At 43.9% G+C, this 27,924-nt stretch overlaps 1 protein-coding gene across 1 annotated transcript in view; it reads left to right on the top strand.

Moving 5' to 3' along the window:
* Positions 1-14,574, top strand: part of C4_2H1orf53 (chromosome 4_2 C1orf53 homolog) — a 130,132-nt gene extending 115,558 nt beyond the window's left edge. Inside the window, exon 3 of the mRNA XM_069232123.1 lies at positions 12,054-14,574. Within this exon, the coding sequence (XP_069088224.1) occupies positions 12,054-12,125 (72 nt within the window). The 3' untranslated portion in view covers positions 12,126-14,574. The remainder of the gene's footprint in view (positions 1-12,053) is intronic.
* The last annotated feature ends 13,350 nt before the right edge of the window (positions 14,575-27,924 follow it).

Below are 27,924 nucleotides of genomic sequence, written 5' to 3'. Positions count from 1 at the left end.
CAATTAGGTGCTTGTATCCTGGTTCTGGGTCACATGACTGGGTGCGAGTGGCAGCTTGCCTTTGTACATTTCTCTCAGACTGCCACACAATGGAGGGATTAGGTGTACCTGGATGGGTCATCTCGGGCAGGATGAGGGGAGGCGGAGCTGTGCAGAGCTCTCACACAGATAACTTCACACTAGCCTTTTGTGTCTGTAACCAGGCTGGAGCCAGGGCTGGGAGGTGGGAAATTCCAAAACATTTCTGTGTGGAGAAGTCTCCAGAAGTTTCTCCCACTTCAAAGTAGATACCATGTATAGAAAGGGGACACTCAGATCCACCCTTTAGTTCACTTCACTTTTCGGACCTGCGGAAGGGCTCTCAGAGGACTACCTTATGCTGTGTTCTTCAGAAGACTGCTTTGCTGCACCTGGAAGAACTGTTCTGCTGCCTGAAGCCTGCTTTGCACTCTAGAGGCCTGCGGTGCTGCTTGGACCCTGCACTTCATCTTGCACCCAGGTCTTCCAGAGTGATTCCAAGGGCCAATTGGCTGGCCAGTTGGCTGGCCTACTGATCACAGCCTCAGGGATAGAAAAGCCTCCAACAATCTTGAACCCGCACCTGGACCCTTCAGGTGGTGCCTTTCCAGTCCTGGACCCTTGCAAGTGGTGCTAAAGGTGTCCAGATAGTCTCAAAACCTGGGACTTAATTGGTTCCAAAAACTGCTCTGAGAGGAATCTGGGACCTGCCTGCTTGTCGATCCCCACAAGGTGCATCACCAACCAGTCTGACTTAATGGCAGCTCCTGCTACATTCTTCCCTGCTGCAGCAAATCCTTTTCAGTTGCTTTACGCAGAAGGGGTATCAGGTGTCGTGGAGCCCTTGTTAGCTACAGCCTGCTGCTTTGTCCTACTGGAAATTTTCAACTTTTAGAAAAGAGACAAAGTCCAAACATAGGAATTGTTAAAAACGGGGTCTCTAGTTGGCAGTCGGTTTGCACCCTGGCCATGTAGGGACCCTCACTCTAGTCAGGATAAGGGAAATACCCAGCTCAGATAACCCCTGCTCACCCCTTTGGTAGCCTGGCACAAGCAGTCAGACTTATCTCAAAAGCAATGTGTAAAGCAATTGCACTTAACACACATTAATACAGTGAAAACACTACAAAAGGACACCACACCAGTTTTAGAAAAATAACTAATATTTGTCTTTGTAAAACAAGACCAAAACAAGAAACGTGGTACATACAGTAATAGAGATGTGAATTTTGCAAGAATTAACTTAAAAAGAGAGTTCCTTGAAGTCGATAGCTTCACCTGGGGCTATCACGGCATCGTGATCAACAAAACCAACGGTTCAGGCCGGCCAAGGCGTCGCGGGCCAGCTACAGTGTCGGGAAGACCTGCAAACAGTACCTTTAGAATTGCAGGGTGTTGTGATCCTCTCGATGAGATCTGGAGAGCAGCGTCGCTGGCTTCACGGTGTCAGTTCCAGAGGTCGGTTCAGAGGCCGTCGGGCCCTTGAAGTCTCACGTGTTGCAGATCGAACTCCGGGCTGATGAAACCAGGAGCACTGGTGTGGATGACGTCAGGGCTGCGGTGCGAAGCAGGGTGATACCAAGTGCGGTGCCCACAGGTCACGGTGCAGGCGGCGGCTCGGTGATGGCATCCAGGGGCGTCATTGAGACCAGGGCTGTGGTGTGAAGTGGGGCGGTGCAAATGCGTTGTCACCAGGTCACGGTGCAGGCAGTGGCATCATCACTGCTGATGAGCTGTCCTCGGTAGGCCCACGTGGGTGGTGTGGCATGGGTCGGGCTCAGTGTGGCGTCCACAGGTCACGGTCCAGACAGGGACCCCTGGTGACAACACTGGAGTCGATGGTGCTGGCGTCGGTTTACCGGGGCTGCGGTATGCGACGGGACGGTGCTTTGTGTACCTCATGAGCAGTGTCCACAGGCCATGGCGCAGGCAGCGGCGCCGGTGTCAGCAGGAGCGGCGGTAACGGGGATGCCCAGGCTGCGGTGTGAGCAAGGCAATGCCGATGTGCGGGGCCCACAGGTCACGGTGAAAGCAGTGGCTCAATGGCGGCCGTGAGACTAGGGTTGCGGTGCGGCTCTGTGTGGCGTCGGCAGGTCATGGTGCAGGCTAGGGGTGTCATTGGCAGCGTTGCAGTTCCGGAACAACAAAAAACACACAGTTCTGTCACAGTGCTGTAGGCAGATGAAACTGAAGTCTTTGGTGTCCCTGAGAGTTCCAACAGGAGGCAAGCTCTACTCCAAGCCTTTGGAGAACTCTCTCAAGCAGGATACACAACAAAGTTCACCCTTTGCTCTCTTTTAAGGCAGAAGCAGCAACTGCAGACCAACCTAGCAAAGCATCACAGCAAAGGGGCAGTACTCATCCTCCAGCTCTTCAGCTCTTCTCCTTGGCAAAGGTTCCTCTTGATCCAGAAAGATTCTAAAAGTCTGGGGTTTTGGATCCACTACTTATACCCCTTTCTGCATTTGAAGTAGGTATACTTCAAAGGGAAGTCTCTGTTTTTCACAATATTCTGCCTAGCCCAGACCTGGCCCCAGACACACTCCAGGGGATTGGAGACTGCATTGTGTGAGGGCAGGCACAGCCCTTTCAGGTGCAGGTGACCACTCCTCCCTCCACTCTAGCCCATATGGCCCATCGGGATATGCAGGCTACACCCCAGCTCACTTTGTGTCACTGTCTAGAGGGAATTCACAACAGCTCAACTGTCAGTCTGATCCAGACCTGGAATACACAAGAAGGCAGAGGCATAGAATAGTTTAAGAAAGATAATGCCCACTTTCTAAAAGTGCCATTTTCAAAAGAACAATTTAAAAACCAACTTTACCAAAATATGTATTTTTAAATTGTGAGTTCAGAGACCCCAAACTCCCTATCTCTATCTCCTCTCAAAGGGAAACTGCGCTTTAAGGATAATTAAAGGCAGCCCCCATGTTAACCTATGAGAAAGATAGGCAACAGCGAAACCCGGATTTGGTAGTATTTCACTGTTAGGACATTTAAGACACATCAGTAGATGTCCCACCTTTAACATACACTGCACCCTGCCCTCTAGGGCCTACTTTAGGGGTGCCTTACATGCAGTAAAAGGAAAGGTGGGGGCCTGGCAAGTGGGTACACTTGCCAGGTCGAATTGGCAGTGCAAGACTGCACACACAGACACTGCAGTGGCAGGTCTGAGACATGTTTACAGGGCTACTTATGTGGGTGGTAAATCGGTGCTGCAGGCCCACTAGTAGCATTTGATTTACAGGCCCTGGGCACCTCTACTGCACTTTACTAGGGACTTACCAGTTAACCAAATATGCCAATCATGGATAAACGAATCAACACTACAATTTATATAGGGAGCACTTGCACTTTGGCACTGATTAGCAGTGGTAAAGTGTGCAGAGACAATAAACCAGCAAAAACAGAGTCCAGTATACCATGAAAACAGGAGGTCAGAAGGCAAAAAGACAAGGTAGGCATGCCAAAAAGCTGCTAGGTCTAGCAGGAATCTTCACTGCAACTTCATCCAGCGGCTCTGTGACCGGGCGTCCCCGGCAACCGCGGCTCGTCATGACGCATCGGACCAGGCCGATGCGTCATGTCCGCGTCTCCCCGTTGCCGGGGCGACGCGATACGAGCGAGGCAGGGGGAAGGCCGTTGCCTGGGAAACCGGATGGGTTTCCCGGCGCGGCGTAAACAAAAGGGAAGACGGCACCGGAAGGAGGCAGGAGGGGCAGGAGAGGAGAGCCGAGGAGAAGAGACCGGAGGAGGAGGAGAAGAGAGCCCAGGAGAAGGAGCAGGAGAGGAGAGCCCAGGAGAAGGAGCAGGAGAGGAGAGCCCAGGAGAGGAGACCGGAGGAGCAGGAGAGGAGAGCCCAGGAGTGGAGACCGGAGGAGCAGGAGGGGAGAGCCCAGGAGAGGAGACCGGAGGAGCAGGAGAGGAGAGCCCAGGAGAGGGAGACCTCAGAAACGACCGCAGGAGAAGAAACCGCAGCAGAGGAACGCCACAACGCCAGCCACGACCCAGGAGGGTCGTGGCTCACCAAGGTACGGTCCTTGTGGACCAAAACAAAGGCCATATCAGACTAGGGGGGGGGGGAATATAGAGGAGGAAAGGGAGGGAACCGAAAGGGGCACGATAACGAGCACATATGAGCACCCCACAAATCTATAACTAGAGATTGAGAGCACTTATTCCCCAACTCCTCACAGGCACCCACCCCTCCTTATCGTTCCTACCCATACCCAGACAAGACTGCAGAAAAGAGTGAAATAACCTTGGTTAAACCCCATACTTACCCGGGTGTTGTTTTCCTTTGTTTTCCGGTATCCGGGAATCCACCTGAGGGGATCCGCCAGAAGTCACCCGGGAAAAGAAACATTGAGACTAAATCAACAATACAGGAAACTGAACAACAACACCGAAAACCCTAAGGAAACCCCGCCCGCTTGGTTATATACTTCAAGTTTTGTCTTTATTCCACCTTAATCTTAGAATAAATCCCACCATAAACTAAACGCATATCTCGTCGTCATTTGTATATTGTTCGATCTGTCACAGTGGTGTCAGAAGTGGGATCAGATTCTAGATCCTCCTCGACAATCGAACAGTATACACAATGAGTGACGCCCCCTCGCTGGAGGACATGATAAAACAGTTGGCCGAAGGCCAACGACACCTACAACTGGTGTGGGAGGCCCACCAGAGGGAGGCTAAGGAGGGCCGTGAAGCCTTACAGTCGGCTTTGAAAAGTCAGGCAACCATACTGGCCAATAATCAACTGGTCCACGAGACGGCCATGAAGAAACTAACGGAGACTATTGCTACCACTAAGGTACACCCCAATGTCCCAAGTTCCGTCTTGCAAAAATATCAAGAAGGGGATGATCCCGAATCCTTTTTTACTAATTTTGAAAGGGTGGCCTCAACCGCACAATGGCCGGAAGATAGATGGGGCCAGTATGTCGCCCCCCTGCTTACAGGAATCCTACAAGCCGCATATCAAGCAGCGAACCCCGGGGGAACAACCCCATATTCCGAAATAAAGACCAGTATATTAGAGCGGGTGGGGCATGACACGGAATATTATAGAATCAAATTCAGGAAAATCAAATGGGGACCGAACGAGGATCCCCGAACCTTCTACTATCGGGTAAACGATTTGGCTTTAAAATGGTTGGGTCCGTCAGGGAATAGCCGGGAAGACGTAATCCAAACAATTGTCCTCGAACAATATTTAGATGCCTTGCCTACGGCTACAAAACACTGGATCCGTCAACATCCCAAGGTGAATACGGAGATGGCAATTGACTTAGCATGTGCATACCATCGTTCGGTGGATGTACGAAATATGCCAACCCGCCCCAGCATAAAACCGGGGCTCCCCAACCCAAAAAAGCACTCCCACAGTCCTTCCCGAAGAACCCATACCTCGCAGAACCTACGAGCATCCACCAGTACCGGGTCCTCAGTGTTATAACTGTGGGGAATGGGGACACATTGCCCGTATGTGTCCCAGAAAACAAGACACTAGTGAACCCTTGGAGGTTGGAGTTACCCGACGACGGGTGCTGTGTACAGGCCGGGGCAACCCCAAATTTAAACAGTCCTTAAACGTCAATGGTCGAATGGTTTGCGCCCTTATAGATTCCGGATGCAGTCAATCCGTGATAAGGAAGGATCTCCTAGCCCTAGCAGACCAGGAAGTCGAACATTGGGTGACTATTTGCTGCATTCATGGGGATAAGGAGAGATACCCCTTACAGGCCCTGACAGTAGAGTGGAGGAATTACAGGGACAGCCTTCCTATGGGTATAATGTCAGATCTGATAGAGGAATGTATTATTGGGACGGATTACGAACATTTTCAGGAGATCCTGGACCACATTCGACAACCAACCCTGACCCAGGATTGGTGGAGGGGTGCCCCTTTTTCTGACAGCGACCTAGAGCCCCCCTCTACCCGTAGGAAACTGTCACGTAGGGAGAAACGTGTAGAAAAAGCAAACCACCGAGAGAAAGAGGCACATAGCACACCCTCAGGTCTGATTGCCGAGACACATGAGGTGCCTGTCGGGTTTCCCCAAAGACAAAGAGAAGATCCTTCTCTCGCCCAAGCTTGGAAGTCGGCCAAATCAGAAGAAACCGAAGAGGTGGGTCCCTACTTCTTAATTAGAAAAAACCTCTTATATCGCATAACCACTAATCGCTCCGGGGACCGTAAGCAACAGTTGTTAGTGCCCGAGCACTATAGAGAACATGTTTTAACCTTAGCCCACTGTCAACCCGGAGGAGGTCATTTCGGAAGGGAAAAAACAGAGGAGTATCTCCTCCGGCGGTTTTATTGGCTGGGGGTTTTCGCCCACATAAGAAAATTTTGCTCCCAATGTTCCAGGTGCCAACTTACCGAACCCGGTAGACCTAGAAAAGCGCCTCTCATGCCATTACCCATCATAGACGTTCCATTTAGTAGGATGGGAATGGACTTGATAGGTCCCATAGTACCCTCTACGAAAGGGCACACATATATCCTAGTCATGGTAGATTATGCCACCCGATACCCAGAGGCCATTCCTTTAAAAAGTATGACAACCAAAACAGTAGCCCAAGCAATGATTAATGTATTTTCTTGAGTAGGATTTCCACATGAAATACTCACTGACCAGGGAACTCCTTTCATGTCTACACTCATGAAGCAGGTGTGCAAAACGTTAGGCATTTCCCAAATTCGCACCTCGGTGTACCATCCACAGACCGATGGACTGGTGGAACGGTACAACCGTACCATAAAAACCCTGCTAAGGAAAGTAGTAGAGGAGTCAGGTAGAGACTGGGATCAAAAGTTGCCCTTGGTATTGTATGCTATACGTACACATGAACAGGCGTCTACCGGACACAGTCCTTTTGAACTCGTGTTCGGAAGACAGCCCCGATCCCTGCTGGACATGGCCATAGAAGCTTGGGAAGAGGAGGCGGAGGAAGGGGGGAAACCCTTGTTAGAATACGCCCACGACTTACAGTCTCAGTTACAAGGGTTATGGGACACAGTCCGAGTAAATATGGAACATGCCCAACAGAACCAAAAACAGTATTACGATCGAGGGAGTAAATTAAGGGTTCTACTACCAGGAGATCAGGTACTTATAATGCGCCCCACGTCTGAACACAAATTGGTTGCAAAATGGCAGGGTCCACATAAAGTACTACGAGCCGTTTCCCCGGTCACTTACCTAATTGAAATCTCGACCACGCCGCAGAAAACCCAGATTTATCACATAAATCTCTTAAAGAAATGGGAAGAACCCGAGAGCTCTAACTCGACCGAAGCCGTGGGCCGGTTCCTATGTCCCAATGGGAGGGTTCAAATTGAATTTTGCCCGACCGAGACCACTATTGAGGAGAATCTGCCCACAGTGAACGCCTCATTAACAAAATTAGAGAGGGAACAGGTATTCAGTTTACTGGAACATTTCAGATCATTTTTTTCCATAGTGCCAGGCAAAACCTCTTTGATTGCCCATAAAATACGGACTGCACCAGGTACAATAGTCCGGTTACGACCATATCGTATACCAGAGGCCAGGAAACAGATTATGGAGGACGAGGTCCAAAAGATGCTAGAATTAGGAGTAATAGAGCCTTCTACTAGTCCCTGGTGCTCCCCAGTTGTCCTGGTACCAAAACCTGATGGTACTATTAGGTTCTGCATCGACTTCAGGAAACTCAACGAACATTCCATGTTCGATACTTATCCGATACCCAGGGTGGATGATGTATTAGAAAAACTAGGAAAAGCAAAATACATGTCCACCCTAGATTTAACTAAAGGATATTGGCAGATTCCACTAGCCGCAGAAGATAAAGAGAAAACGGCCTTTGCCACGCAGTCGGGTCTGTACCACTTCACAGTGTTGCCGTTCGGACTGCATGGAGCCCCAGCGACATTTCAACGGTTAATGGACAGCCTCCTAAACCCCTTTCGACATTTTTCAGCTGCTTACTTAGATGACGTAGTTATTTTCAGTGAAACATGGAATGATCATCTACTGCATTTGCAACAGATATTCCATACTCTGAGACAGGCAGGGTTAACTGCCAATCCAAAAAAATGCGTTATCGGACAGCCTGACATATTATACTTAGGATACAAAATCAGTCAAGGGAACCTCCAGCCACAATCTAAGAAGGTAGAAGCTATTCTCAATGCACCTAGCCCTGCAACGAAGAAAGATTTGCGTTCCTTCCTAGGGTTGGTCGGCTACTATCGAAGACTCATTCCCAATTATTCCACCCTAGCCGCCCCCCTTACAGATCTTCTGGCTAAATCTCGTCCTAATCAATTAGCCCCTTTTTCGGATCAACAGGAGACTAGTTTTGAACAGCTAAAATCCTTTCTGACTAGGGAGCCCATCCTACGGTGCCCAGATTTCTCGAAACCGTTCCACCTCTATACAGATGCCTCTGATGTCGGGCTAGGAGGGGTACTGACCCAGCCCGATGGGGACGGTGGGGATCACCCGATAGTGTATATTAGCAGGAAACTGTTTCCTCGGGAGCGCCATTATCCCACGATCGAAAAGGAATGTTTGGCCATCAAATGGGCTGTAGACACCTTGCAGTATTACCTTTTGGGTCGCCCTTTTATTCTCTATACAGATCATGCTCCCCTCACTTGGTTGTCGGCTCATAAAGATACGAATTCACGGATCTTGAGGTGGTTCCTTGAACTCCAACCCTTTTCATTTCAGGTCCGTCACATCCCTGGTCCCCAGCAGGCCCGGCTGATTATCTCTCCAGATACCCAGACTCTACCTCGGTCCTCGATCAGGACCGTTCTTGGGAAGGGGTGTGTGACCGGGCGTCCCCGGCAACCGCGGCTCGTCATGACGCATCGGACCAGGCCGATGCGTCATGTCCGCGTCTCCCCGTTGCCGGGGCGACGCGATACGAGCGAGGCAGGGTGAAGGCCGTTGCCTGGGAAACCGGATGGGTTTCCCGGCGCGGCGTAAACAAAAGGGAAGACGGCACCGGAAGGAGACAGGAGGGGCAGGAGAGGAGAGCCGAGGAGAAGAGACCGGAGGAGGAGGAGAAGAGAGCCCAGGAGAAGGAGCAGGAGAAGAGAGCCCAGGAGAAGGAGCAGGAGAGGAGAGCCCAGGAGAAGGAGCAGGAGAGGAGAGCCCAGGAGTGGAGACCGGAGGAGCAGGAGAGGAGAGCCCAGGAGTGGAGACCGGAGGAGCAGGAGGGGAGAGCCCAGGAGAGGAGACCGGAGGAGCAGGAGAGGAGAGCCCAGGAGTGGAGACCGGAGGAACAGGAGGGGAGAGCCCAGGAGAGGAGACCGGAGGAGCAGGAGAGGAGAGCCCAGGAGAGGGAGACCTCAGAAACGACCGCAGGAGAAGAAACCGCAGCAGAGGAACGCCACAACGCCAGCCACGACGCAGGAGGGTCGTGGCTCACCAAGGTACGGTCCTTGTGTACCAAAACAAAGGCCATATCAGACTAGGGGGGGGGAGGGAATATAGAGGAGGAAAGGGAGGGAACCGAAAGGGGCATGATAACGAGCACATATGAGCACCCCACAAATCTATAACTAGAGATTGAGAGCACTTATTCCCCAACTCCTCACAGGCACCCACCCCTCCTTATCGTTCCTACCCATACCCAGACAAGACTGCAGAGAAAGAGTGAAATAACCTTGGTTAAACCCCATACTTACCCGGGTGTTGTTTTCCGGTATCCGGGAATCCACCTGAGGGGATCCGCCAGAAGTCACCCGGGAAAAGAAACATTGAGACTAAATCAACAATACAGGAAACTGAACAACAACACCGAAAACCCTAAGGAAACCCCGCCCGCTTGGTTATATACTTCAAGTTTTGTCTTTATTCCACCTTAATCTTAGAATAAATCCCACCATAAACTAAACGCATATCTCGTCGTCATTTGTATATTGTTCGATCTGTCACAGGCTCCCTGACGACTATGCTTCCTCCTTGGATACAGTCAACTGCCTTGCTTTGCTGTACTCTACCGCTCAAATATTTTTGTCTGAAATTTCTTCCAAGGGTAAGCGAATACTGGGCCCATTCCACTCTGTGTCTCCAAACCACACTCCGTCAGCCATAACTTTCGACTTTGCCCTGGTCTCACACGACTAGATGCCCAAGGTTCACACTTTGAACTTTTAGGTGCTAGTTTTCACCTTAAACTTTAAAAATTAATAACTTTGGTTCTACCGATAGGATTTTTTCATTTTCTTGTGTCAAATAAGTGTTTCAAATTGGCTCTATTTTCTAAATTGGTTGGGAATTTTTCTTGTGTTGTAGTTTCACTTTATTACCGTTTGTGTGTTGCATAAATCCTTTACACATTACCTCTAAGATAAGTCTGACTGTTTTTATGGTAATCTACCAGAGGATTAAGCACAGGTTAATGTAGTGACTTTTGTGGTTCACCAATGCAAGGACTGTGGCTGTTGCTTGAGAAGTGCTCACGCTCCCCTCAACCAACAACCCAATTTCTCACATGCTCCATGCCTAATAAATAAATGAAATTGTGTAATGTAACTAGTGGTCATGGAAAGTGTCCAATACCTTAGTGTCCAGTTCCCCCATATAAACCTGCAAAAAAGTATCTGATAAAAGAAAAAACACACCGTGTTATATGTTATGTATACGTGATGATACATTTGAGCTGCAAATTTGTCTCCAGACTTCACTTATTTTCTTGAACTAAATTCATTTTATGCATATGTAAAATAGACCATGAGAATTAATGGCACAATTCTCAAACATTTTTTGAAGCATTTGTTAACCTAAAAGGCAGAAAATGGAAGCGTTTCAGGCAAAATCCTGATGAACCCATTTGGTTATGTCTCACACAGCTGCAAGTTCTGACAAATAAGAAGATTTATTGACTGTCTTAAGTGGCACAAAAAACAAGTGTGTCCCTTCTATACGTTCTCATAGATGAGAACCACTCATCCTACTGTGTGGGTAATGACCCAATCCAGGATGATCCTGACCTCCCAATTTCTATAAGCACGGCCCTCAGTGTACTGCGAGAACCCGCCCGCCACTAGAGAATTCTCTGACGAGCACAGGATGGCTGATGATAAAGTATGACACCCAGGTGTATGTGAGGCCATCCCATATACTTTTATATATACCTTCCATGTCCTGCTTATAGAAATTGGGATTTAAGAATTATCCTGGATTGGGTCATTACCAACACAGTAGGATGAGTGGTTTTTGGCAAATGAGAACCGATAGAAGGGGCACATTTGTTTTTTGTGGTTCTTGATTTGGTAAGGGAGAGTGCAAACGTGCACCCCTATAGTTGCATTCTCCTCCCCTCAAGCATTGAGATCCATTTGCTATACCTTTTCCAAACTTCCAAGCACCTCTAAACTTGCATATGGCAACGCAGGTGCTGGCTGTGCTTAAAGGATAGTGCAAAGTGCATAGTGCATCGTACGTCCCCATATTTTGAAAGATGCAGGGAACGTTATGAAATGTTTGGTGGCTCAGCTAATGAGAGTAGTGAACATCTGTATCTACTAGTCATAGATGTACCTATTCTGCTGAAGGGATTTCCGATTTAACTGTGACTGGGGTCCTAAGATATAAGTATAACTTTGCTATTTCTTAGCACTATTACATGGTCTGGTTTTCTTTAGATGCATGGGCTGAGAAGAATACTTGCTTAATAGTCTCCTTAGTTCACATATAAATGTTTTTGAAAATTATTAAATCTATTATCCAGTTTTGCCCCATATTGACACATTTTATTATTTCCTTTTTTATGGACTAATGTATTGGTAAAAGATATTGTTGTCACAGAGCAACATAGGGCCACTGCCACATTATAGGCTTGAACGTATTTTTATTTTTATTATTATTGATAAGCTCTGTTAACTAAAAGTTAATATTGTGTTTTACTTTGCGTTCTAGAGAGCAAGATGAATTAGATAATGTTGTCAATTAAGCTTGACTGTACGCCTCCTTGCATAAGCCAAGCACTAAAAGAGAGTTGTCTTTTCTTCACAGTGTCCGTATGGCCAAGTAAATGTTAAAGATCCAGCAAAGAAGAAGCAGTTCAATTCTTTTTTTTACAGCTAACCACCATCGTCTTTAAGTTTTACTTTTCACAACATATGGAACTGAATGTATTGCCAAGAAGTGCTGGTGAGTATGTGGACCAGTGAAGCTTCCAAACAGCGCTACAGGTGCCACACTGTGGTGACTTTTAAGCAGGATGGACTATGATAGCGACGAGGACACGGCATTTCACTGATATTGTCCTGCATGGAGAAGCTGATTTCAGTGAAACTATTGAGTGCAATACTATGGAGCAGAGGATAAGATGTTTTACCCGCCAGTATTTCCGATCGGTACTTGTTTTAATTTACCTTAGCCAATTTATACTGTGCAGATTGTCCAAGGACATCTGTGAAGATTGTGATATCACAAAGTGTGCGAGTTTTCGAGTGAGTCACATTTTTTACAATGCCGGAAGTACGTTTGGCTGCAAATACTACATGAACAGCTTCTTTCCAGTTACGATTGCACTGTCTGTGTCTTCTTTCCCATACAGATGTAATCAGAGCGATTTTTAAATGTCTTTACTCTTTACAAAAGTAATTGTACAACGTTCCAAAGAAATGTTTATTGAAAAATAAAACGTAAAAAAAATCACAATTTAATCATAAATTGTGTCCTAAGCACAGAAACCAAGGCAAACTTTTTTTGTCCTAAATTGGATTTCCAGTTGCACTTTATTATTGAATAATGGCATGTTAGGAACTCTGTGTTTTGTCAATGTGCAATTTAACAGTCACTATAAACTTAGGATTCAACACTGCCTTAAAGCACCTCGTATTGTTCAGGAGTAATCACTAACTCTGAGGCATCTATGCTAGCATGTGTTTCGCAAAATACCTCCCTTCTTCAGGGCAAAGTTTCATCTCCTTATAATCAAATGATTTGTATGGGGTTTAACGGTTTCAAGCTGAGTTCAGCAGTTATGTTAAAGAATAAGATTTCCCTATTACATAGTTAATTAGGCATTTTTAAGCACGTGCCACGAGTCAGAGTGGGGACCTGGTAACCCCATCAAATGCTGCTTCACATGGGATAGTTTTATCATTTGTGGGGAAAGTGGGACTGTGTGCAAATGAGGGAAATCCCATTTTCTCGTGAGACATGTTTAAAAGGACAGGTGTTGGGGAAGTTGATTGTCCCAAAAGAAGTCCAGATTCAACATTGCCTATAAGTGATGTACAATTTGCACCTCCAAGAAATCCAGGAGGGATGGTACTGAGTGCAATTGAAACCATCATATGAAGTGTTTTGTGCCATTTGCCAAAGAATAGAGTATGCCACAGAATGTTCTGAGAATTACCTTGAGGGTGACCTCAACCTTTCGCCACAAAGTACAAGAAGAGATTTCAGTAACACACACTAACTGTGGGTCTTGTGGCCGGCTGACCCACTTGGTTGGTGTACGGTAGCCCAACGGGCAGAACAACCACCCTTGCAGAGAATGGGCCAGATCTATCCAACTGAGTGTAAAATATATAGTGTAAAAGACCTCTGTAGTCCACTGTTGCAGGGCGAGTTCCTCTATATTTGCGTTTAGCTCTACTACTTTCAGCTTTGTTACGTCAAGTTAGGTTCACATACCACCTAGTAAGACAACAGCACAGTTGTTCATATGTACAGTTGTTATAACAATTGAATGTCAGCTAATAAGTGCAGCAATTCAGAGGTTGGTGCAGAGACTCTTGCATAGTACTGGAGACAGCTGGATTACTATTACACAAGAAGCAATACAGTAACCAGAACTTCATCTATAACAGGGGTCTGAGTGTTTGGATTGTTTGATTACATGAGAGACTGGTCAACTTTGCTTAATATCCCATTGTTTTATCGCCTTCAATTCCAATTTCCACTCTTCTATTTTCACTGATGGCTGGTTAGTTGTTATACCCTATTGATTGTTTTTGGTCATTACACCCACTTACAGGTCACCATTCATTAAACTATGACATGGTACTGGAGTAGCGTCTGAGCTCCTTTCTATTTTGTTTTTATCACGAACACTGTGCCAAACTCATTAAATTAAATAAATTAAATATCTAATGGTAAAAGTAGTAAATCATCCCATCCATACAAATTCAAGGAAATGTGTTAGGAATCTTAAAATGTCATGTTCTTCAATGTTCACATAAGCTAACTGTCCCCATGCATATTCAATGACAGGAATATTTATTATTCATAACCACAGTGATGTAATGTTTGGGAGAATTAAGTATTGTGCTGTCTGCTTGTGCTCTTTAATGAGTTGCTGAAGTCCAGTTTACTGATTTAAATACTTAACAAAAAACACTTGGCATGATATATAAAAACAGGTAACCTACAACCACATAGTTTATGTATCTTTATTTTTAAATTACATTAGTGGTATTTATTATAGGTATAAAATACAGTTCTCTTACAAAACTATCTGACTGTCTGAAATGTATGGAAATCATGAAAAAAGGCATACCAATAAAGGTTCCCCTCGCCATTGTCTGTGTATTTCATAAATATTATTAAAACACACCTGTTTAAGGTTGAAGACTTTTTATATGTTTCAATTAATTCCTGAAATGCTTTTTTCTTTTACTTTAAAATATTTTCCGATACAGATTCCGCATTCTCCTCTGTGCTCTGGGACAATTGCTTCTTTTTAACACAGCAGTGACATCTAAAGTGTAGAAAATGCCTTTCGTTTTTTGTAAGTATAAAAAATGTTACACTTCAATGGGTGTGGACAAGATTTGATTTGGATTTCCTATGCCACTTTTTTTATCACACCCTTGTGGATGCTCAGAAGTGAAACTTAAGAGTGTGTAAGTTCTGTACATGTGCGTAGGCTAGATTCATTTCAATGAATTACACCTGTGTTTTTTAAAGTTTTGCAAATGTGGTGTTGTTTATGCGATCATAAATTGCTTCTATTTAGACATCTCTGTCAAATTTAAGCCTGCTAATTTGTGGTGAGGTTCCTATTATGAAACAGGACTGTATGTTTGGGATGGCAGAGCTTCAAAATGTGGAGGACTGAGTCCCTATTACCATCAGAAACTGTCAGCATGGTTCCTGGATAACTCACAGTGCCTCAAGTGAACCCCTAACCATACACGGAGAAGGTGATTTGTAGCAACCTGAAACATGACACTGGGATTCCCGAAGGAAGCCATGGAAACAGATCTCACCCTTTCATCATATTTCTCATGCATGCCAAGGCAAAAACACAAAGAAGTGTGTAATGAGTTTTCAATGCATTTATTGAAACTAACGTAATCCTATATAGGGAGAGTGACCTGCAATAATTAGGCAGATGAAGCACAGCAAAATAAATAGTGTTATGAACAGAGTAAAAACAATGAATATTCCCACCATTGTTAATTGGTTCTAGAAGTTATAGTGATTCCTACTCGGACCTACGACCCTAAAGAAAGCATATTTGGGTGTATCCTTCTGCTTGCCCAATCCAAGGAATTACCTTTTGCCTCATACCTGAAACTTGTGTAGGGAGTCTGCCTGAGTGGTAAATGGCAATTCTCATCAGAAAGCTGGTGGATCAGCACCAGAAAAGCTGTTTTTTTGCACACAGCAGTCCCAAGATGGTCGCAGCTAGAATTCCCCCCTCTGACCCTTCCTGTCAGCACATTGCTTATATAATAAAACTGTACTGTGTTAGAAGATGCATCTCTGATATTATGCTTTGTCTTGGTATTAGAAGCTGTTGCCTAAACTGGCAGTAGGGCACCCAGAATATCTCATTCTGTATCTAGCCTTGGACTAAGTGATTCTGATTGGTGTCAAGAATGCTAACTAGAAACAAATGTCATGTACCCTGCCTTCTCAGAATAATATTGTGTAAGCTTGTACATCCAAAAAATAATACTGCAAAAAATTCAGTCTGGCTAAAATGTACTTGTAAAATGTGCATTGTGAAAGCTAAAAAACAGAGGAAACCATCACAGTCCAAGACAGACATCTCTCCACTCTCTCCTTGCCAGTGACAGAGTCAGATTTGAAAATCCTGCAGGCTAAAAACATGTAAAACTAATAAAATGATGAAAATGTTTACTCCAACAAGCATAGATAATAGATCAAATTAAAGATATGGGAATTTAAAATAGTATAAATTTAGATTAAAAAACAGGAGCCAAATTCGAATGTTCTTGGGGGCATCCAGATTGTCAAGTTCAATGGAGTCCAGGATGGAATCCGCTTCCACAGATGATAGTACCACCAGAGCCTTGGTCAATAGGTTGAAAGAACACATATGGCCATTGGCCTCAGCTGCCATCTAAACAGTAGCATCCTGTGAGGTGCCCATTGCTGATGAGCACACAGGAACAAATCCTGAAGTTGTATCCACAAGTAGTGGCTCATAAACAGCATCTTGAAGCAATCGTATTCTCATAGGACAACACCAAAAATTGACCCATAATGGGAACCTCAACAGATTCATGAGTGTAGATAGTACCAATTGTCTTGCAAGACAAATATCCAGCGCAATTTCATAAGGGTACCAAAGACAGTGGAACACAGACTGGATGCAATAGAACCATAATGGTCCGAAAGTAAGAGACCAGTCTTCATTCAGTTCCTCCAGTAAAGTTGTGTTCAAGCACTGTATCATACATTTACAATACATGTTGAGGTGTGGTAGTTGTATAAGACGAACTTGCAATTCAAACGTCTCACGAGCGGATGTGAGTGCCATGTTGTGAAACAATAGTGCTTTGATTCAGCTCAGCTTGTTGAAGTTAACATTAAATGTTGGCATGGAAATAACACAAGCTGACTACTCTAATCTTATGCATGTGAGTAAAAAGTAGGTTGATGCAGCAGGTCACTATTTGAGAAACAGAAACCATATATGGAACACCTGCTGTCATCCCACAACAGCCTTGCTCATTCAGTATCAAGTAACTTCCATTTAAATGTAACTGAAACACTGGGTGAATCAAGGAAACTGATACTCCCTTCAAGTAACAAGTCAGATTGGCCGCCAACATATTGCAGACACTGTGCAATGTCACCTGTTTATAAAGCATAGAGTGGCTCAGTGAAGTTTCACATTTGTTTCCATTTAGAAAAACTTCCCTTTCCCCACTATTACACTTGTAATCAAAAGGCAGTTCCCGCACCTCATGGATGAAACTCTCCTCCAATGTCTAATATCTGCACACCGGAATATGTTTCAAACGTGCAGTGAATTGAAACAAGGAGATAGGAAATTAGATAACTCCATGTACTAGCCATTTTGCTGAAGGTGTCTCTGCTACAGTGAAAGGCAATTTATCTACCTTTTCTGTGTTAAGCATTGTGTATGTGGCATCATACTTAGCCATTACTAGTGTTGGAAAATGGGTTATTGGTAAGGGCAGGTAGGTACTAACCTCCACTAAGGTCCAGTTAGGTCTCAGTAAATTAAACCCAGCTCAACCCTTGGTAGCTTGGCAACAAGCGTCAAGGCTTAACTTAGGAGACAGAGTGTAAAGCATTCAAATATCACAAAACAGTAATTAAATAAAACACAGGAAACAGTAAGCGGAAATGCTGTTTTCGCCCACTGGCCCAGCGTAAAACTTCTAATAGGGCAGGCAGCATACCGCCAGGGGTATGCTGGCTGTAGCAGCTTTGGCGGGCTTTTAAAAAGTCCGCCCAAGTCGTAATGAGGACCTATGTATGGAATGCTAGCTCTATGCAAAAAATGGTGTCCATAACAATAGTAATAGACATTTATCCATAATTGCTACTGTTCATATACATATTGTCACTTTCAAATACAGTCTAATATTCAAGCTCAGATACCACTGAGTTTAGTGTTTTTACATCCCAATCATCTGACAACACACTCGGTGTAGTTTCATCATCCATTGAAATCTTAAAGACATAAGGTATTTGAATTGTCTCCGTCGGACCAAATATATCATAAGGAACTCTATCTCATGCAATTCCTTCAGGAACTGGAACAACATAAATATTCACAAGGGACACATCTCTTCCAACTTTGTGAGAGGATAAGTGCAGCTTTAATATCTCAGCTACCATTTTCACTGTTGAGCATTCAGGAAAGTAATATCCCCCTATAAGGAAAAAGAAATAACGTACTGCAAACAAAGCAGGAATAATCCACAAATAGGACCATGTGTGGACCAGATAGGTGTGTTTTAACCAATGAAAACATTTAGGTATGCATCAAAGTGAAATGGCAGATGAATCAGAAGAAAAATCATCAATGTCAACAAAATATCCACAAGCAGTGTGCATGGAAACCAAAGGATCAGCAGTTGCAAGGAGACTGATAGACACCTCCAAAGGTGGTTCATCATAACTCTGTTACTTTCAGTATTAGTAGAAGTAGAAAACTATAGACACATCTGGTGTTGTAGTTGGCATCCAAACACAATGCCCCAAAGGTGTTGTAGTAGTTGTAGCAGTAACAGGAATCAACAAAAGTTAATTCTCTGCCCTCCCCAGCCTAGGGGAAAAAACGTTGGTTTGGTTCATTGGTTGAAGGGGGATTTCCTGTATGGTAGTGAGAGAGGTTAGGGAACTACCACTGAAGCTTCTTGGCCTACTTGTCAGTACTGGCCCCATGATCTAATTTAACTTGATCAATGGAGGCAAAGCTGACGTCTCTGTAGTCTGCAAGCAGTGATAGTACCACAGTTCTGGTACTGTGAATTCCAGGTCAACACCGTCTCTTCATCATGCTGCCACACACTCCGACTCCTGTGGAAGATTTTTAAAATGTATTCCTCCCGACATGAGGAAGACAGTCACACATGCACTCATCACCAGCAAACTGGACTACGGCAACACACTCTATGCCGCAATCACAAGAAACTTCAATCAAGACTCCAAAGAGTCCAGAATGCAGCAGGTAGACTCATCCTGGGGAATTCCCTGACACAGCCGCATCTCCTCACACCTCAGAGAGCTACACTGGCTCCCAGTCAACAAACGCATCACATACAAACTCCTGATCCACACCTTCAAGGCACTACGCAACATAGGTCCAGCATACCTCAACCAGCACCTCACCTTCTATGTACCAAACAGACTTTTCCGTTCCTCCCAGCTCACCCTTGCAGCCCTCCCAAAGATCCTGAAAATTACAGCAGTAGGAAGATCCTTCTCCTAACTAGCAGCCCGGACATGGAACACACTACCTCTCAAGCTTAGGCAGACTGCATCACTGAAGCAGGTCAGGAAGGACCTCAAGACCTGGCTCTTTGACTGAGCAGCATGCCCACATACAGCGTCTTGAGACACTATGGGTGATTAGCAACGCTCTATAAATCCATGATTGATTGATTGATTAATTGAAGGACTGGCACCAGCGCACGATATGAAGGAGCATATTCCTTCTTCACTGGTATTTATTCTCAAACCAAGTCCCCAACTTTTGGAATACAACTGGTAGATGTTGGCTGCTGCTTCACTGTCATCGATAGCGGCTTGTATTGTAGCGCTTGTGTTACGAAATGCTTCTAGCTCCTGTATGACAGTTAGATGTTTATTTATGTCAAAAGGTGTTTCTGCCACCATTTAATACTCTCTGGACCGCATATAGGTTATGGACCTAACTGTGAGAGGAACCTAATACTGTAGCTGTTAACGACTGCTTTAAGTCACGGTTCTTCCTCTCCACAATGACATTTCCCTCAAGATAGTATGGCAAGGTATAATAAACAACCACACCCAAAGTTCCCATGCCTTCCCCGTAGCCTTAGAGGTGAAAGCAGGGCCCTGGTCTGAGTGGAATGCAGTTTCTGCATAAGTCCTGATGAAGACTTGCAAGAATTAATAACACTGCAAGCATCAGCTAACTGCTGTGGCCACACCCAAAGGAATCTGGAGCATGAATCTAATGCAAGTAGAATATATTTGAAAACACCATCAGTGTTTAGGGGGCCCCAGTGGTCTAGGCATATACATTGAAATGGTTTGTTGAAAACTAGGAGGGGTGTCTGTGGTGGGTGCTTAATGTTGGAACCTTTAATTTGCTGACAGATGTCACAGCTTAGGACATACTACTTGGTCTGTTTGTACAGACCATGCCATTAGTAATGTTTTTATAGTAAAGAGACTATAACCAACATGGGCAGATGCATCTGCCTCGTGTGCTGGTTTTATTAATTCTAATCTGCGGTCTTGGTTGGGAATAACTCGATCTCCCACTGCTGGTATTCTTGTATGTGGTACGCTTTGGGCACTTACATAGTAGGAATATTTTGCTGGTTATGCTGCTGGTAATGCAGTGTTATTGGCTGAAGTGTTAACACCTGCCATCATGTCTTCATCTACCCTCGTATGGGAACGAGTAATCGCACCTACTCTTGACTGTACTTTTTGTGGTTTCATCAGCCAGTGAATTCCCTACAACATGTATTCAAACACTTTTGTGCATCAGTGTATGAGCCAGTGGCATGCTAGCTTTTAGTTCTGCCATCTCCTCCTCCGGGCATTCTTTGCTTGATAGTGTTCCCTTTAGAGTCTCTCAATCCATTTCGCCACCAATAATACAATTGTTTTTAAAAGACTGGACACAGTAATACGAATCACACGCTATTAAAGCTATGTCAGAATTAATGCTTTTAGTTCTTCTGTGCTGTTTAGTCCCGTAGAGACTGTATGTATGTTTGTTGAGGGTGGAACTTGACATCCCTCATTACTCCAGATTGGTGTTTAATACCTATAGCAGGCTGGGTGGATCCATATATTATATAGTTATACTGTACAAAAGGCAAAATGTTTGTGGGCATGGGCTACTCCTGATTGTATTGTAAAAATTCTTGAGTTTGTAGTGTAGTATCAAAAACAATCTAAATCAGTGGCAGTCAAGGACGTGGCCCATTGTATCCACCATGGATATAGCGCTTTAGCATTTGGTATGCTGGCTTTAGTAACAGCCTCTAAGGCTGGGATGGGAGTAACAACAATTATGCATTTCCCTTGAGCCAACGGTCTTTCCTTAATGACATTTGTTCTGCAGTCAGTATTTTTTCAGTGGATGCAAAATGCATTTCTGCTGGAGAATATAAATGTGATTGACATACTATCGGCTCTGTGTCACCTTCATTAAATGTGACATAGGTGAAGCCAGTTGCACAGGAATTGTCCGGATGACTAAATTTGTTTTGTTTACACGTGTGCAGGTGTTGTACTGCAAGCATGTCAGTCTGTAGTGATGTGAGTCTTTGTGTCTGTTCTGTAGTCCAGTGTTTACTGGAAAAATCTGGATGAATGAAATTGTACAGTGATTTTATGCGTTGTGCATAGTCTGGAATGTAAGTTCTGCCAAAATTAAAGAATCCTAATAAGGATTGCAATATTTGTATTGTATTTGGTGGTTGTAAATTAGCACACTTCCCTAGGAAGCACGTGCCAGGCTCTTTCCTTCATTTGATAGCTTGTATCACAAAAATAGGACACTGAGGAAAGCAATTTTTGTGTTCCTAAAGTTGAATTTGTAGCCATGTTTGGCAAATCCCAAAACAATGCGATCCACTCTGGCTAAATGTGTGTTGAATTTACATCATCAACATAGGACAATGCTTCTTGGTCAATATCATGCAATATTGATATTACTGGGGAAGCAGACAGTCCAGGACTGTACTTATATCCTTGAGCGAGTCGGCAAAAGCATTGCTGAGAGCATAAAGCAGAAAAAGTGCTTAAATGTCTGCTTTCAGGTGCTAGATTTTGGCAGAAGCACCTGTTAGAAATATCCAGGGTTGTTTTGGTATTTTTTGCAGACTATGTTGTTCATTAGAGCTGTTCTGTGTGCATTTTGTATTGCAAATGTGCCTTTGTGACTATTTAAATGTCTATAATATAAGACGGTTCTATAGGAATGATCAGGCTTTACCTTAGGGAATATGAGCTTATTTATTGGAGATACACTGCATTCAATAACTCTCTGATACTCATGTTGTGAGAGCATTTCTCTCACTAGAGCTTTTGCTTCATGTTTGATCGAGCATTGTGGTTGCCCTTGTGGGCTAGACTTTATAGGTAATATATGATAAGGTGATTTGGTATCCCAGCCTACATGATTGCAGTACAACGCTGGGGTTTGTGAAAGAGCCTAATCTGTGGCATATGCTTCTTTTACTTGATTGGGAACTAGGATTGAGAAAGACAGTAAAATTACCTCTTCCCCTAATGGGAGAGTTCTAACAATCTCTGATGGCCAATCCTTTTCAGCCAAGAGAATGTCATAATTTTCCCAGGAAATTACTTTAATTGTGTGTAATTATTGCCTACTATATAATTTATTGAGACCAAGTAAATAGGCCTTTACTAATATGGATATTCACACTATCCCTAGGTGATACTGACCAGATTTCGTTCCCAGTCCTGATGATGACCCATTACTGATTTATGTCTACATTTGGGGTCGAAACGTCGACATGATTTTGAATGTGGATTAAAACTGTAAAGAAATTCTATGTGCCTTCAGGGCTTCCTGGATTGACTGAGCCGTTGGAAGTCCATACTGTTCTTAAACCACCTTCCAAATATTGTATATATCACTTTCACTTTCCTTCACAATATTCACTTTCACTGTGTTTTGCTAATTAGGAGCACCTACCAACACAAATACAATCTTTTCTTGTGCTAAAAATGTAATGAAGAAATAAAAGCAATAAAACACTATTTATGCTACATAGATTGAATATTTGTAATTGCTTAATCACTAGATCACCGTGGAAGTCTAGGAGTACTTCCCCCTTGCTTTGACCCTATATTTACTTTTATTCATTACCCTGGTCAAAAGGGTTAGAGGGTACCGCCTCTTTGTTTGAAACTGTCCCTTTAATGTTGCCTAAAATGATTGAGGATACTGTGGCAAAATTGCCAATTAACTTAATTCCCAAATCCAAGGCCGGGGCAGCTCCATATTCATTCTGAATTTGTTTGAGCACTTCTGGTAAGACAGCAAGTGAAGGCTTGCCAAGGTGTTATGTATATATTGCAGCAAAGACTGTACCCCATGAGATGCAGTTGTCTGTTGGTGATTCTATTCCAAGTAGCAAGCACATTGTGAAAATTCAGTGTTTATCTTGGGGTCCTGTATGGGGAAACACTGTTTCAAGCTGATTTGTTTTCTGTGCAATCCAAAATGGGATCACCTCTCCTTTAGTGTGTACCTTACTCATAATATCATGTAATTGTTACTGGGTTTAACCCAGGCACAGCTAATTGTGGTTGTACAGCTTGAACTGCTCTTGACGGTGTTGTAGTTAGTGTGTGCATTACAAATTGTGTGAGGTGCCTGTATAAATTACCTAAATTAGTATATAGGGGACGTAAGTAGGCTGATGCCAGGTTATGTATACTAGGATATGGTGTATCCTAGCCAGCTAACACTGGCCATGTGGCCCCGTCATTGCTGAGGGGACCCCTTGGCCTCATACCTGAAACTGGTGTCAGGAGTCTGCATGTGTGGTGAATGGCAATCCTTATCAGAAGGCTGGTGGATCTGCATTAGGTAAAGATGCATTTTCAAGCACAGCAGTCCCAAGATGGTCACGGTTGGAATGCCCCTCTGATCCTTCCAGTCAGCGCATTTCTTACATAATAAAACTGCACTGTGTTAGAAAATGCAGCTTGACATTTTGCTTTGTCTTGGTATTAGGAGCTGTCGCCAAAACTGGTAACACGGTAACCAGAACATCTCATTCTGTATGTAGCCATGGACTAAGTGTTCCTGAATGTGTGTCAAGAAAACTGGAAACAAACTTCATGTACTCTACCGTCTCAAAATACTATCATGTAACTTGTACATAAAAAACAATACTGCTGAAAATTGATGTGGCTAAAATCTACAACATGGAAACTGTGTAATGGGAAAACCTAAAAACCAAGGGGAATCAACTCAGTCCAAGAAGGGCATCATTACAAATTTTCTTTGGAAATCAATCCATGGGTACTTTTAACTGAAAATTGATGAAAAAGTATGCAACAACTCTCTCAGCCTTGTCTTTCATGTCTAGCTTAAATGAACAGCTACCATTGAAATCCCCTATAAGTATAATTAAATAATCTTCCTTTTCCAGTGATATCCACGTAGTAGAAAAAATTAAGTCTTCAGATTTAGTTTGGCCTTATAGCCACTAAACCAAAAGTGTCATTGAGGCACATAATTCATCAGTTATACCTATGGTGTGAATAAATGTATTTCTCTCAAAGAAATGCATTATAGGAACTGTTTACGGAGGAAACATGTCTGTCTAACTGCAATCTTTAATGTTGATTCTGGAAATAGACTTGCAAATAGTGGGACCATTTTTATGACTCATTTACAAAATGTCTCTGACAGCCTGAGTGGTTTCTTACAGTGCCTTTGGGGCATTGTGTTTGGATTTCAAGGTTTAAGTAGTAGTACCAGACAGTGATATGATGACCTGTATTACCTGAAACAACTTCCTTTGGTGTCAAGGATGCCGAAGCATGTTTGCAATATCTGAGCTGGTAGCTGCTCCGCCATTGGGACACCACTTTCAACCACCCTTTAAATAAGGCAGCAAAATGAGCAGGAGAGGAGAGGGTGCATCGGCCTTATTAAGGCAGATGTCCTAATCCTGGCCTTGTATAGCTGAAATCCTAACAACATCCAATTTCCCAGTGCTATTTGTCCAGCCACAGGGGCAGTATACTCTAATCAATAATAAAGAATTGTCAGGCATGATTGAATACTATGCTTGAAACTCGAGAAAATGTTTTAATATGTAACATATTGTAGAACTCTTGTGGTTACATTTTTTCTTACAGAAATAAATAGAACTATGTTAGATTGACCTTTCATCCCTTTTACAACAGAAGAGGGAAATTAGATTTAGCCTGGAAACATCACTAACACACCTGGTGCAAAATATCAGTGTTTCAGTTGTGGCAGCTGAGTACGAGCTGGAAATTACGACAGGAAAGCTTATCAGAGTTTAGGATTGCTGCCAATTTTCTACTAGCTAAGAAACAGGAATCAGACCCAAGCTTCTGTAAGTGTGCTCACAGGCAGGTGGTAGAAAAGGGTTTGTGTTAAAACAATAAAAAGGATGTGATTAGAACAGTCAAGCAACCAAACACTGTAATTGCATGGAGTACAACCAGCTCTTTTGGATCATGAGTAGAAAGGGACTATGTATGGTGCAAAGTTATTTTATTTTCAAATATCATGGCAGGTGGTTGAAACCTTTCTTCCAGCATGTTTGCCCCGATCCCATATATTTGATCTTTTATATTACAGATTAACCCAACAGCATTGCCTAGAGATCTTATGATCACTTCATTTATATACTCTAATGTGGTATGTTTTCTTGTTGTGACATCCTCAAACACGTCTGAGGTCACAGGTTTCTAGAATGGAGAATCAGAAGCTGAGGACGGTTTAGTCAGTGGGTGGATAAGGAGAATACAGATTTACCTGTCCCTGCTGCTAAATTTGAAATGAGCACTATTGAAGTAAAGAACAATTATAAGAACTTCAGCAAGTTTAGGTGGCAATGCTATGGATGCGGTCAGGTTGGTCATATAGCCGGTAATAAGGCTTGTCCTGCAAGTAGAGCTATTTGTAACTCAATGTTAGATCCCAACACCTACACATATGTGTGCATCAAGTGTCTGAAGGGTATGAACACCTTGAGATAAAGTTTGCCCAAAGTAGGCTGTACTTTATAGTATATAGTAGCATCTAAAGTGTGTAAAATGTCTTTGAACTTGCAAGATCATGTATGTAAGAAATTGATGAAACTACAGTTAGCTGTTCTGCTATAGTAGAAGGCACAGAGTGGCTGGCGCATGCTGTGGTAGCAAAGAAAGGTAATGGGGATATTAGACTACATATCAACCTAATCGCATTAAACAAAGAGATTGTGGTATATACATTTCCACTTCCTAATATTGTAGAGATGGTATCAAAACTGTCTGGTGCAAAGTTCTTCTCCACAATAGACTTCGCATCAGCTTATCACCAAAACTGCTTTCACTCTCTTTTCACAAAAGCTGACTATGGGCCAGATGTATGTAGCTTTTTCCTGGTCGCAAACAACCCAATTCACAGAATCAGGCCGTTTGCAACCAAAAAAAAGCATTTTCCAATGAATAAACCCAAATTTGAGATTCAGTAATCTATTTATCGAATCGCCAAATAATTTCTGACTCGCTATTATGAAGGGGCTTGCCAAGTGTGTCCTTTCCTAATCGTGACTCACAGTGGCATTTATGATTGTTTTGTGATCATGAATGGAGTCACAAAACAATCACAGTTACCACCAATTTCAAATTAGTGGTAACCAATTTGCAAACGGGAAGTAGTCCCCAAGGGAATCGCAAAAGAAACTCAATGGAGTTTCGTACATTTGGAATTGCAATTTCCTAATTGCGATTCAAATGGAATCGCAATTAGGAAATCACAATTCCACACGTTCGTACATGTGGTCCTATATCTGTTATTCCCATGAGTGTTTACATTTTTGCAAATTAATTTTGACTTGCCATCCATTGCATCTTTTTTGCAGAGATTGATGTATTCTACATGTCAAGAGTATGTTATTTCCAGAATGACATGTTCTTATAACACAGTATGCATGTGTGTGACGTTTTATTCAAATTTCAACATCCAGATTGACTTTGAACAAAGAAAAATTTAACTTCGAAGGAAGAAATTATGTACTTACAACACACTCTTTCAGGGTGAGGAGTGAAACCCCAAAAATACTTGGTGGATACCATTTCTAAGTTACAAAGTTCCAGGATTCTTTAGAGAAAGTGGGCTCTTGTGGGAAAGGTAGAGTTCTATAGTTGTTTTATTCATAATGTGTCAGATAAGACAGTGTGCCTGCAAGAACGCTGTAGGAGGGGTATAGACTTTCTTTGGAGTGCATTATGTAATCAGGATTTTCCCTTTCCTTACACTGCCATGGTTTGTAGGAGTTTTGTCAGTGAACCATGGGAAGAAGTGATGGACATTTTGGGGGCTTTGAGCGGAGAAAATTCCACTCCTTATTTAATTGTTTCCATTGACTTATTATTACGTTGGACAGAAGCTGCATGTGAGGGAGCTATCTCCTCTGTGACAGTAATCAGGTTTCAAGAGAATCTGTTCAGGAGAGAACTTCCTAAGAGTCTACTGAATGTGAAGTCCAATTCTGTTCAAAGGAGGTGGAGAACTGTCTTTGAGACATATTGTAGGGGAATAGCCGAGCAGCCTAAGATGGTAAATGCCTCTTCTGAGCTCCATAGCCATCCTAGCTAAACCTTCATCATCTGTGGTGCCCATGCCATCTAACCCAGCAAGGTGGGAAGAGGCCATCCCTGAGAACCTGCTACCCGACAGGGGAGTTGTGGCAGCAACAAGGGAGCAGAAGCCTGGTTTCGTCTGTGATGGAATTAGGACAACCCAGGCTCAATGAGAAGAAGGTGGGGCAACCGGCTGGGACCGCAGAGGAGTAGTGAACGGGACCAGCCACAACAACACAAGTTTAGAACTGGGGCCAATCCCCTTGCAGAGGTGGCATATTGGACTGCCCAAAGCATGAAGGTCTGTTTACGGCTTGTGGTGTGAAAACGGTGACCATCCCCTCAGGAGTGCATTGTAGCAAACTGTGGAGGCTCCTATGTCAGCCGGTAGGGAGGTAAGAAGCTCACAGGTGCCTGTCAAGAGACGTTAGGCTTTCAGGCCCGCCTGGCCCTACTCAACTGCCAGCCTGGCCTGTGCTGCAATACATACTGAGAGCAGACTGGCTGAATAATGACACTCCTGCCAGGAGAGGAGTAGCCTTGCGCCCGGGCGGGAGGATGGTTGGACCCCAGCAGTGGTGATGGCTGAGGGGAGATCCCAGCG

The sequence above is a fragment of the Pleurodeles waltl genome, chromosome 4_2 (genome assembly GCF_031143425.1).
Source record: "Pleurodeles waltl isolate 20211129_DDA chromosome 4_2, aPleWal1.hap1.20221129, whole genome shotgun sequence".
In the NCBI taxonomy this organism is placed as follows: Eukaryota; Metazoa; Chordata; class Amphibia; order Caudata; family Salamandridae; genus Pleurodeles; species Pleurodeles waltl.
The sequence above is the reverse complement of the archived record's forward strand: the minus strand, read 5'-3'. Positions and strand labels throughout refer to the sequence as shown.